Raw genomic sequence first — 13,147 nt, forward strand, 5'->3', positions numbered from 1 at the left:
GAATAACAGTCAATTTTTATGGTTACTTTTCTTAAATAAGACATCCTTGATGACGTATGCAGCCTTCAAATGCTACCTCCGGAGGACGCAGCCTCCGAAATGAGATGCAACTATAGTCCAACTCAAACATCAAAGAGGAACATCTTTTTTCTCTATCTAGTCTATGTAAACATTTCTATATTACTTGGGTTACCCTTTCACTCAGATCACATCACTGAGACAAGAACTAAGAGAAACATAGCAGAGTTAATGTTAGGAGTGTAAATATTTCTTATTTCTGATTAAGATGTACATAAGCTATAATAAAATACAAATGTCCTTCTTTCTCCTCTTTCACTCATTCATTCATTCTCTCTAACTTTTGGTCAAACAGGCTTGAACTGCATAAATTACAGTAATATAGGCTTTTCTGAATGAGTGTCCCAGATTTAAAAATAAACTGTCCCAGATTATGAAAAAATGGGTCATATGTATATATATATATATATATATAATATGTACACACACACATATAATACAGCACAAAAAAGTGGAAAAAAAAAATGTCATGGATAACCTTAATTCACTCTACCATTACGTGCCTTGAAACAAAAAATCTGTTGTTGCAAAAGTAATTTTAATAACACTCCTAATAGGTGTTTAACATTTGGAATTATTTATTTTAAAAAAATCCTTAAAATTCTATTGTTTTACTATTTGTAAGTAGTTAAACCTTTTGCCTTTAGATACTGGCCAATGCAATCATTTCAATGTTTGGTCATGTTATGTTATATGATTTCAGCTGTAATTTCCTACATCTCAGAAAGCAGGGTGTGCTCCTTAGCGGAGTTCAAATCCAAGTCACAGGCTGCATCCGAAGCATATTCTCTTGAGTAGGTACTAATTTTAAATAAGTAATTGCTTCACAACCGCTAAAAAAGTATGTTCTGTATAGTATAAATGTGTGTAGTATGAATGTAGTCATTATCATGTGACCTACCAGTGTCAGTTGCGTCGCTTCACTGCCATTTACAAATCCTCTCCTCAATCCTCATCCTCACATGATAGTAAAGTGTCCATCGACGCCATCTGGGTACATTTTGCCTACACTTTTATAAGTTCTGTGAATTCGGACATACTTCTTTTGTCACATACTCTTTTCCGCTTTACTATTAGAGAAGATTTCGGATGCAGCCACAGTCTATAGACGTTTAGGCTTTCTCGCACTTGGCCACTAGAGGGCAGCATATATCTGAATGTAGAAAACAACAATTATCTGTCAGTTTATTTATTTTATTTCACTGTTTTTAAGATTGCAAATTCAGTGGTCACGTCACTAGTGTCAAGGGTGCTATAGTGTTTAAGGACTGAAGAATTGCAGTAGCTCCATTTCCAAAGTTACTCTTAATTATCACCCCATTATCAGGTCTACCCTTTTGAAAAAGAAGTACACTTTATCTTACCTTTAAAAAGAGTACTTATTGCGGAAATAATATACTTTAAAAGAATATAATTAAGCGCGGACTCAATGTAATGTTTTTGAAGACTATTGCATGTTGTGCAATTAAATGAAAATGTATTAAATTTGTATTAAATTGTATTAAAAGAAATTATCTGATCTTTAGAGTGATTTTTGACATACTTAAGTTGGACTTAATAAAGGACATATTTATATTAAATTTCATCAGTTTATTGTTTTTTAAAAATGGTTAAAGTGTACTGATGCATTCATATATGACCAGCATTTTGGTAAACTAAAATATAATGTCATTTCTGCTGTAATGTGTATGTCATGTATTTAAATATATTTGTAATTACACATTGATTATGTTAAATCAATGATAATGATTATGTTGCAATTTAGTACATTTAAATATTAAAATATTAAATGCAACTGAAAACCCACTAAAGTTAAAACTGTAATCAAAGACTTTGCTTGTGCTTTAGTATGTTAGTCAACACACCAAAAGTGTAGTTTGCCTACTGTAAGTGTGTTAAGAAACATAGTCATGAAAGTGTACTCTTTTTAAGTACACTTAAGTGGCCTTTTTACATTAATATAATATTGTCTGCAAGTACGTTTTTTAAATATACTTTTAAGATTCAAAGTACACTAAGTACACATTCAATACAATTAAGCACACTTCTTTTTACAACTGTAGTATCTCCCCTTGGATTCTGCCGATCCAACACCAACAGAAGGTGAAATGGCTTGACAACAGGTACAATATGTGGACTAAAAAGACAACAAGAGGAAGTCAGAGAGAGATTTCTTCACAGCTCCTTTACCATACTGCACCTTTCATGCCCCTTCAGTCTATAACACACTGATCTGATTCATTAACTGCCATGTGCTGAACCCAGGTCATAAATCCTTCTTAGGCAGAAAGGGAAGCATGCGCAGCAACAACCACACAGAATTACTTGTTTGCTGAATGGTGAGATTGTGCACTCTGACAAAAACCACTCATACTGGGCACCTGTCAGCTTGAGCTGTCATGAGTTAACTCACTCTTTCTGAGGAACACTTTGTTGTATTTGCTGAGCCATTTTGTAATCAAGTGATATAACAAAGTTCTTGTGCTGCTGTGATCTTATCAGCTCCATGTTATGCCATTATTACTCAACAAGGGGAAATTGTTCTCTCTAGACAGATGCAAAACCTTAGAAAGATCCTACATTGAGATATTTAACATTTATATATGAAAAGCTCACAATGTGTGTGTGTGTGTGTGTGTGTGTGTGTGTGTGTGTGTGTGTGTGTGTGTGTGTGTGTGTGTATATATATATATATATATATATATATATATATATATATATATATATATATATGTATATATATATGTGTATGTGTGTGTAGCCTACTCACAGTTTATCTCGGCAAAAAAAAAAAAAAACATTGTGAAATATTATTACAATAGAAAGTTTTCTATTTGAGTTCATTTTCAGCAGCCATTACTCCAGTCTTCAGAGTCGCATGATCCTTCAGAAACCAGATAGCACACATGTCTGCAAGATGTCTATTAAAGATCACTTCGTCTGGAAAGCATCTGCTGTTTACAAACATATGATAAACATCTTTAAGATGTCAGTTTTATGTGTCAGTTCATCAAATAGACGTCTCCGAGATGTACGTGTGCTATGATTTGCTGCTCAAGAAACATTTCTTATTATTATCAATATTGAAAATAGTATGGCTGCTTAATTTTTAATATTAATTTTAATTGCTTGTTTTTGATAAATGTTTTAGGATTTTTGATTAATAGAAAGTAAAAAAAAAAAAAAAAAAAAAAAACTAAAGTTGACAGTCTTTTCTTCCCTGTTATGACGTAGGCTATATATGAGTGAAATGGCTTCTCGAACAAGAAAAAAAAATGTAGAGTTGGATTTGATTTTGACCATCAGGAATTGATTGGATGGTTGTGGTTCGCTATTGCTGTGATCTCATGTGATTGACAGGTTGTCTCGCCCTCACGCCAGTAAACACGTCATCGGATTAGAGACCAGATGTCACTGCAAGAGAGAGGGGAAGTTATTTTGATTAAAGTTTATGAGGGTACATTAATTAAAAATAGCCTATATATGTGTGCACGGATAATTCATTTCATAAATACTTTATAAATATTTATAATAAAAACGGCAATATTTCCATAAAAAAAAAAAAGGAATTGTCAAATTTGATTTCATGGTGACTTTAATGACCCCAAACTTTTGGGTTTTGTGTTTGTTTGGAGATGCCACTTGGGATTTTACAATGAAATCAAACGTTTTAAAGGGTTAGTTCACCCAAAAATGAAAATTCTACCATTTATTACTTACCCTCATGCCGTTCCACACCCGTAAGACCTTCGTTAATCTTCAGAACACAAATTAAGATAGTTGAAATCCGATAGCTCCGTGAGGCCTCCATAGGGAGCAATGTACACTTCCTCTCTCAAGATCCATAAAGGTACTAAAAACATATTTAAATCGGTTCATGTGAGTACAGTGGTTCAATATTAATATTATAAAGCGACGAGAATATTTTTGAAGCGCCAAAAAAAATAAATAAATAACAACTTATTTAGCAATGGCCGATTTCAAAACAATGCTTCAGGAAGATTCGGAGCACAAATGAATCAGTGTATCGAATCTGCTGTTCGGAGCGCCAAAGTCACGTGATTTCAGCCGTTGGCAGTTTGACACGCGATCTGAATCATGATTCGACACACTGATTCATAATACTCCGATGCTTCCTGAAGCAGTGTTTTGAAATCGGCCATCACTAAAAAAGTAGTTATTTTGTTTGTTTTTTTGGTGCTCCAAAAATATTATCGTCGCTTTATAATATTAATATTCAACCACTGTACTCACATGAAGCGATTTAAATATGTTTTTAGTACATTTATGGATCTTGAGAGAGGAAGTGTAACTGTTACATTGCTCCTTATGGAGGCCTCACGGAGCTATCGGATTTCAACTAAAATATCTTAATTTGTGTTCTGAAGATTAGGCCTAATGAAGGTCTTACGGGTGTGGAACGGCATGAGGGTAAGTAATAAATGACAGAATTTTCATTTTTGGGTGAACTAACCCTTTAACTGCCCAAATTCTTCTTGGGGTCGCTGTATTTCTGTATATTGGCTCTACATGTGTTCATGTGAATCTACAGAGCTGTTGTTTGCCAGTCAGTCAATCGGACGATATTAGCGGTGCGTCACATGTCGCGAGGAGGAGCCTCCGCTGAAAACAGACAGCCTGATGTGCAGCACAGAGGACCAGATCACAAACTCCTCCTGCTGTCAGTACCAGGGCTGGAGGCTCTAATATAAATGCTTATATGCGCAAGTGCGTCTTTGCATAAAATAGGATATATTTTTGGCCCAAACTCGGATTCATCAGCTGTTTGTTCAAAGTGCATGAGAGATGGAACTGGAATGCCGTGAAAGTTTTATGTGGTGTAAATCCTCTCCTTCAAATTCATTCGCGTTCAAATGAGGACACTTACCGGGCAGCATTTCTGGATAATGGACATATTTAAACAGGAACGACATCAGTGAACCTGAATGACTTTGTTTCTATGCGGAGCGGACACAGAGAACAGCTCCTGTTGGATGCGCTTAAGTTTACTATGTTGTCAGAGTCAGGTATAGTTGCGTGAAGGAAGGATTTAATGCAAACATTAATGCAGTAGGCGCGTGCGGCGCGTTTCAGCCCGTGTGTGTGATGTGCAGCACGCAGTCAAGGCGCAGGGTTGAACTGATGCGCTCCACCGATGTCCTCCGAACAGGTGAGCAAAACATTGTAACCTAATGATAAGCTGAATAGTACAATGACCATTGATACTAATGTTAAACCATAAAAGATCAAATTGGATCTCCTTTAAACAGAGTCAGAATTCTTCTGTGATTTAAACTTTATTTAGAGTCTTCTAATACCAAATTTCCAGTTTTATTGCAGACAACTTTACTAACTACAACAATTTGGTCCAAGTATTCAGGTACTTTAATGTTGCTATTATCACTACAGGAATAAAATAGCATGCAAATACAGCTCTACAGAACAAATATACTATATATATATATATATATATATATATATATATATATATATATATATATATATATATATATATATGTGGTTCAGATTCAGATGACCCTCTTGTCCAAGTTAAGTGGGTCAGATTCTGCCTGTTCTCTCAAGAGACTCAGCTGGTATTAAGAGTAAAGTAACTACCAAATATCAGTGCTAATCAACACAAAGAGTCTGAGAACATTGCTATTGCTTCTATTTTTATCATTTAATAATTTTTATTTTATTTGAGTGAGAAGTTGATTTTTTTTTAGTAGCCCTATTTGGTTTATCACTCTCATGTTGTTCCAAACCATATGACTTACTTTCTTCTGTGGAGAAATGTTAATAATGTGCTGTTCACTCTTTCCATGCAATTGAATGTGGGCTGCTAAGATTTCAAGCTTCAAAGCGGACACAAAAACAACATAAAATTATATAATAAAATTAACAAATATGGTTCATATACAACTTCTCTTCTAATGTCATTCAAAACAGTAGCTTTGTGTGAGGAACAGACTGAAATTGAAGTCATTACTGATGATAATATGAGCTGTAACTGCTGCGACTGGATGATTGAGTCATCAGTGAGTCGAACGATTCTGTCGGATTTGTGAACGAATCATTCAGATCAGTTTTGTAAACTGGTCAACTGATCTATTGAAAACAACAGACTCATTTGTGATTAATTCACGACTCAAATATAATTTCTCTCGCAAATTATTATGAACACACCAGGGTGATATGAATATCAAGATTTTTTTAAATTTCAATCTTTTTGTCACATAAAAAAACCATAGCATTGCTTCAGAAAACTCTATTATAGTATAATAGTATCTATATTAGAAAACTCTATTATAGTATAATATCTATATTATAGTATAGTAAACCAACTTAGGTTTCGTGTTTCCTACGCTGGTTTCGTCTCGATCGGACTAACGGTTTCGAAGATATTCGCAAAAGTTTTTTAAGCGCTAAATCACAACGTAGCACAAACCATAAGCCGAAACCTACCATATTTGGTATCGTTAGACTCGGCAAGGATTCAGGAGTCTAAAGAAGTGACTCCCGTGAAAATAAGTCAGACGCATCCAAAGTTATATATATTTTCATCTAAAACCATTAAAACCATATGTTTTTTAAAGTTTTTTCACAATTATAGCGCCACCTATTGTCCGATTTACACGAAAATTGGCATGCTTCTTTAGAGTCATACGTTGCATGTGCTCACCTATTTTGGTGAAGATCTGACTTTTTGTTTAGGTTTTATAGGCTTTTGGGTATGTTTAGCCACGCCCATTTTCTAAATGACCCAGTTATAGTGATCCAAAGGGTAAAGTTCAACTTTTTTTTGATAATTATTGATCTAGAGAGACCATAGAATTGTCCTACACTGGTTTCATTCCGATCGGGCGAAAAACCTAGGACTAGTTCGCAAAAGTAGGTTTTTCACATATTTGTGAATAATTAATGAACGATTTGATTGACAGCATTGGTTCTTGAGGCAAAGTTGTTCAGCATGAGTAGATCTATCAAATGCTATGCATATTGTGTGGTTTTATGAAACACCACGTGATTGCCGAGGCGTAAAACTCGTTAGCGCCAACTTGTGGCCGATTTCTTTCAAAATTCTTACAGACCTTTAGGACCATGAGTCGAACATGCCCATCGAGTTTCGTTCCGATCGACCTCCGTTAACCTTGTCTAATAGGTGCTCAAACTTCATTGGCCGATGGCGGCCATGTTTTTTGAGATACGCCAATGTCCTCATAGATTGTCATGCCCCCTTGGACCAAGACACTGCATGCCAAATTTCAAGTCAATCGGACTAACGGTTGCATAGTTACAATCGTTTTTATGTTTTTTTCAAGTTATAGCGCCACCTAGTGTCCAATCGACGCGATTTTTTTATCGTGACCAAAGATTGAGCCCCTACACATGTCTTCCGAGTTTGGTGCAAATATCTCATTTGGTTCTCGAGTTATAGCCATTTTAGTAAAAGTGGCTCCGCCCACATTGCATGTTTTGGCGCCCCTTAGCGACTGTGAATCAAAATTTCAAAATTCTCTCGATAATTATTGATCTATAGACTCCATAGAACATTTCTGCACTGGTTTGGTTCCGATCGGATGAAAAACCTAGGACTAGTTCGCAAAAGTAGGTTTTTGACAAAATTCAAAATGGCGGAAAAATTTTCATACCGGAAATGAAATCGGAGATATACGTTTTGTTCGTCAAGGTCTCAGCTTTCCAATGATATAAGATACTTGAGTTTTAGGAGTTATGAGCCATTTTGCGCATTTGATCGCTGTAGCGCCACCTATTGGCCGATTTGGGTCATACTTTGTCAACCTCTCCTCGATTTTTGTACTATCATTTGACAAAGTTTCAAGTCTCTAGGCCTTACGGTTTGGGCTGCACGATGCGTTTTACGGCGGAAGAAAAATAATAATAATTAAAGCTGCAAGCAGCATTTACCGGGGTTCAAGCATTTAAGGCCTTTAAGCACATAATAAGTTATTATATTTTATTTAGCAAGCATGTAAACATTTAGATCATAGACGGAACGACCATTTACAGCCAATACAGACAATTCAGTATGGAAAAACATGGTTTTTAAAGGTTTTTTGACAGTTATAGCGCCATCTGTTAGAGTTATAATATAACACATTGTATGGATCACTTTTTGCTAATTTTATGTTGTTTTTTGAATCTTGAATGCATCAGTACACAACATTTATTTTTCGGTCTTCCAGAGTTTTGAAACAACAAAGGTTTGAAACAATATTAGGATGAGTAAATCATGACAGAATTCTCATTTTGGATGAAATAAACCAATTAACAAGGTCAGAACAAAGTGATTATATATATATATATATTAATAATTATATAATATAGCTCTTTATGTAAAGTTCAACTTTGTTAGCATGCATAATCTATTGCTTGTATCATCACAAAATAAAAACTATATTTTTACCCAGCTCTAATCTGCTAAATGTGACTATAAGACATAAATATATTAGGATATTATAAACATTAACATTAGGATTTTTTGTAAAGTTGCTTTAAAACAAGTATTGTGAAAATTTTGAATGCATAGTTCACCCAAAAATGAAAATTCTGTCTTCATTTACTCACCCTCAAGTTGTTCCAAACCTTTCGCTCATCTTCAGAACACAAATGTAGATATTTTTAATGAAATCTGTGACCTTTTTGTCCCTCCATAGACAGCTACACAACTATCACTTTGACGCTTTAAAAAGTTCATAGAGAGAAGTAAAAATAATCCATATGAATTGTGCGGTTTAGTCCAAATTTTTCTGAAGAGACACAATCGCTTTATATGATGAACAGACTGAATTTAGGCTTTTATTCACATATAAACATTGATCAGAGAACAAAAACCTCTTCAGTTCTTGCAGAAGCTCAATCGTGCTGCTTAAATCACGAGAATGAACCCCACTGGTTCTCGAACATGCTTGAGCTTCCATTTGCCACAACTGATGTGTGCGTCGATGAATGTTTATAATTGAATAAAAGCCTAAATTAAATCTGCAAAAAAGCAATTGTGTCTCTTCAGAAAATTTGGACTAAACCACTCAATTCATATGGAATAGTTTTACAATCTTTTTTTTAAGTTTTTGAAGCTTCAAAGTGGTAATCACTTAGCTCCAGAAGAAGCCAATCAAGTTTGAGAATCAGAACTGTTGCATAATTATAAATGAGCATTACCAATATAAATGTTGTAAAAAGTATTTCATTCATTGTTCATTTGTTTCACTCAAATCTACATGTCAGAGGCTTCTCTCTTTATTTACATGAATTTATATTTGTTAACTATCATTTAAAAGTGTCTTTTATTTATTATAATGCTCTGCATATAATCTTCTCAGGAACTCATCCATGCCCCTCACCAACCCAGTCTTGACCTTCCAGCTTTCAAACAGTGAGGCACAAGCACTTTATTTTTGAGCCACATTAACCCACACAGCTGGTTGCTTCACCACCTCAGTGGACTCATGGGTACCGTACTATCCCTTTCGCCGGGTCCTCGAAAACCTGGTTATTATGACGACCGGCCCGGTTCTCTAAGCCATTACCCAAGCCTGAGCAGCCGCTCGCTGAACACTCAAAAGGACCGTAATCTTAAACGTGGCCATTCCATTTTCCTCCCCGCTCTCACCTGGAAACGACTGGTGGCCTCCACCAAGAAGCGGGGCGAGTCCAAAAAAGCCTATCCTGGAGGTCAGGGCGCCGTTGGGGCTCCTCTCAACAACAATAACATCTACCAAAAGGATCCGGTCTTGCATCTAAACCATGAAAATGTAAAGAAGTCTCTCTCTTGCGCCAATCTCACTAGCTATGATGGTCCAGCAGGTCTAGGCCTGGGCCTGGGCTTGGGCTATGGAAAACCGCAGCAGATTTCCTCTGTTAAGAAGATTGCGCCTACATGCACTTCCTCACCTAAGCGTGTGATCGTCCAGGCCTCGACTAGCGAGCTGCTTCGCTGCCTGGGCGAGTTTCTGTGCGGCCGCTGCTATCGGCTCAAGCACCTTTCCCCCGCAGATCCAGTTCTGTGGCTGCGGGCTGTGGACCGTTCACTCTTGCTCCAAGGCTGGCAGGACCAAGCCTTTGTGACCCCAGCCAACGTGGTGTTTGTGTACATGCTGTGCCGTGATGTGGTGGACGGCGACGTGGTGTCTTCAGAGCATGAGCTCCAAGCAATTCTGCTAACCTGTCTGTACCTGTCCTACTCCTACATGGGGAACGAGATCTCATACCCGCTCAAGCCCTTCCTAGTGGAGACGGCGAAAGAGGCATTCTGGGACCGTTGTCTGGCCATTATCGACGTCACCAGTGCCAAGATGCTGCGCATCAACGCAGACCCACATTTCTTCACGCAGATCTTTGCCGATCTGAAGAGCGAAGGAGGTTGCGGTTTGCAGGACTATGCTAGAGTTCTGGATCGGTGAAAAGACGACACGGCAGATTTTCTCTGCGAAAGTGACACTGTCAGCATCCCCCACCATCATTCTGGCCCCCCATATGCCTTGTCACATAACAGTGGTACTCCCTTTTACTGAAAATTCTGCAAGAAAGAGAAAAATGCAACGTACTCCTGCTGAAAAGACTAGCTTAGACCTGTCCAGGCTGGTTTATGTTAGTTGGGTGCTGGTCTAGCTAGTAAACTGGTGGTCTTTTGGTGGTTACGCTAGTTAAGAAGCATGCTGATGACCATCTGTGATGGTCTTTTCAGCAGAAGAAGACAGTATATGAAAACAGCATAAAAATCACAAACACTCAAAGGTTCTTTGTTGGCATTGATGGTTCCATGAAGAACCTTTAACATCTATGGGGCTTTTCCATTTCACAAAAGGTTCTTTAAGGTGAAAAAGTTCTGTAGATTATTACAATGTTCTTCACAAAAAAAGGTGCTTTTACGAACTGTTCACTGAAAGGTTCTTTGAGGGACCAAAAATGCTTCTTCTATGGTATCACTACTAAACCCCCCTTTGGAACCTTTATTTACACAAAGGCTTTTCCCAAATTATTTCTTTCTCATTCAACTCCTTCATATTATAATACTAATTTATGGTTAAACATCAAAAGGAAGGGAGTAACTGTCCATCTACATATTAACCTTGTTAGTTATGCTGTTGTCAAAACCAGCTTTTTTCAGAAGTAGTTACAATTCCTTGGCTAAACCTTTCGCTTCCTCTACCTTTTCAACATCTAGTCTGAAAGGATCTGCAACAGAAACCAACCAACAAAGAAAATCTTAGTGGGGGTGCACATGTGTGTGTGTGTGTGATGGGCAGCAAACAGTGAGCATCAACAGCTGTTGGTTATCCTGTTGTCCTTCCTTTATTTCATGTGCTGGACGTTATGGCACCAGCTGCAAAGGCATTAACTAGATTAACAGATTAGTGTCACACACATACACACATTGAGGCACAGTTTTCAATGCCTCTCCTTGCTTACTAGCTCTATAGGTTCAATGGCTAATCTATGTGGGCCGTACACACTAGTATATGCTCTGTCTTGCATGTCTTGGCGTCTACATAGCAGTAGTGTTGGTGAAAATTTGGAGTCTATAAGAGTGTCATATCCCTCTAGATCAAGAAAGATATGAACAAAGAGGCCTGGATTCTCTAAAGAAAGATTTAGTGCTGTCAGACCACTGCTGTTTACTTGTGTCTGCATCTTCTCTCTTTAGAGTTTTTCAGTTTCTTTGAAATATCTGATTTCTGTGCTCCAAGGCAAACACGAAATCAAAATTGACCCTGTTTACTTTCCTAACATAAACTCCTGGTTTTATTTTTGCACCATTCATCAGTGCACATTATTCCTACGACCCAAAAATGTTTGTAATCGCCCATCAAAACCACCTCTGCCACTGAAGCAACTTGCAAAAATCATAGATAAAACACATGCAGATACAACAGATGCCATCCTCTCTGGGTCAAGGTTTCAGGTGTCAGCGTTCAGACACAGAAGAGCAGGGACAGCAGCATGTGGCACAGCAAGCACCCGTTAATCTTATTGTAGTGTTTTAAGACAGGGTCATGGGTGCCATACTCCAACTCCCACGCAAAAGCCGACTTTAAATGCATACTTCAGCCCACACATGCTCCCATATATGAGCACATGCTCACTCAAACGGCCTGTAACCACTATGCATACATTTTCGGGCTAGTAATCGCAAACACACTGATACACACGTGCATATGCATGCACCTTCTCCCACACGTTGAAGCGATAATCCGCTCTTGATCCTTGCCAGCAATTGGGCAGAGTGAGCTGAAAATGACACAATAACAAAATGCCATTCAGATCAGAGGGATTTCTCTTCCTGAAACTAACAAAAAAGACACGTCTTATGTTATGTAACAAACATGACAAACAGAACAGTGAACTTTAAAGTAAATACTTCCTTAATTGTGAGGGATTGACAGAAAAAAACAAGGTTTCACTTTAAAATGGTTTACTCTTGTGAAAAAGAAGTGTGCTTAACTGTATTGAATGTACACTTGTAGTGTACTTCACATCTAAAAAGTATATATTTTTTAATTGTTCTTGCAGATAATATAATATAATATTAATGGAATAAAAGGCCACTTAAGTGTACTTACACTTTCATAACACACTTAAAGGATTAGTTCACTTTAAAATGAAAATTACCTGAAGCTTTACCCTCAAGCCATCCTAGGTGTATATGACTTGCTTCTTTCTGATGAACACAATCTGAGTTATATTCTGACGTCCTGATGCATCTAAGCTTTATAATGGCAGTTAATGGGACCAACGAGTATGAAGCTCAAGAAAGTGCATCCATCCAAAGCAAAACGTACTCCACACGGCTGCGGAAGGTTAATAAAGGCCTTCTGAAACGAAGCGATGCGTTTGTGTAAGAAAAATATCCATATTTAACAAGTTATAAAGTAAAATATCTAGCTTCCGCCAGACCACCTTCTGTATTCAACTTAGAAAGAACTGTGAGAAGCATTACACTTTTTCCGTAAGTTGAATACAGAAGGCAGTCTGGCGGAAGCTAGATATTTTACTTTATAACTTGTTAAATATGGATATTTTTCTTACACAAACGCATTGCTTCACT

At 37.1% G+C, this 13,147-nt stretch overlaps 1 protein-coding gene across 1 annotated transcript; it reads left to right on the forward strand.

Annotated features, from left to right (window-relative positions):
- The first annotated feature begins 4,563 nt into the window (after positions 1-4,563).
- On the forward strand, positions 4,564-12,603 carry si:dkeyp-92c9.2 (uncharacterized protein LOC571482 homolog). Its single transcript, XM_048201116.1, has 2 exons — positions 4,564-5,248; positions 9,423-12,603. Exon 2 carries the CDS (start codon positions 9,549-9,551, stop codon positions 10,500-10,502), a length of 954 nt encoding a protein of 317 aa, XP_048057073.1. The 5' UTR covers positions 4,564-5,248; positions 9,423-9,548; the 3' UTR covers positions 10,503-12,603.
- Positions 12,604-13,147: the final 544 nt, after the last annotated feature.

The sequence above is a fragment of the Megalobrama amblycephala genome, linkage group LG9 (genome assembly GCF_018812025.1).
Source record: "Megalobrama amblycephala isolate DHTTF-2021 linkage group LG9, ASM1881202v1, whole genome shotgun sequence".
Taxonomy (NCBI): domain Eukaryota; kingdom Metazoa; phylum Chordata; class Actinopteri; order Cypriniformes; family Xenocyprididae; genus Megalobrama; species Megalobrama amblycephala.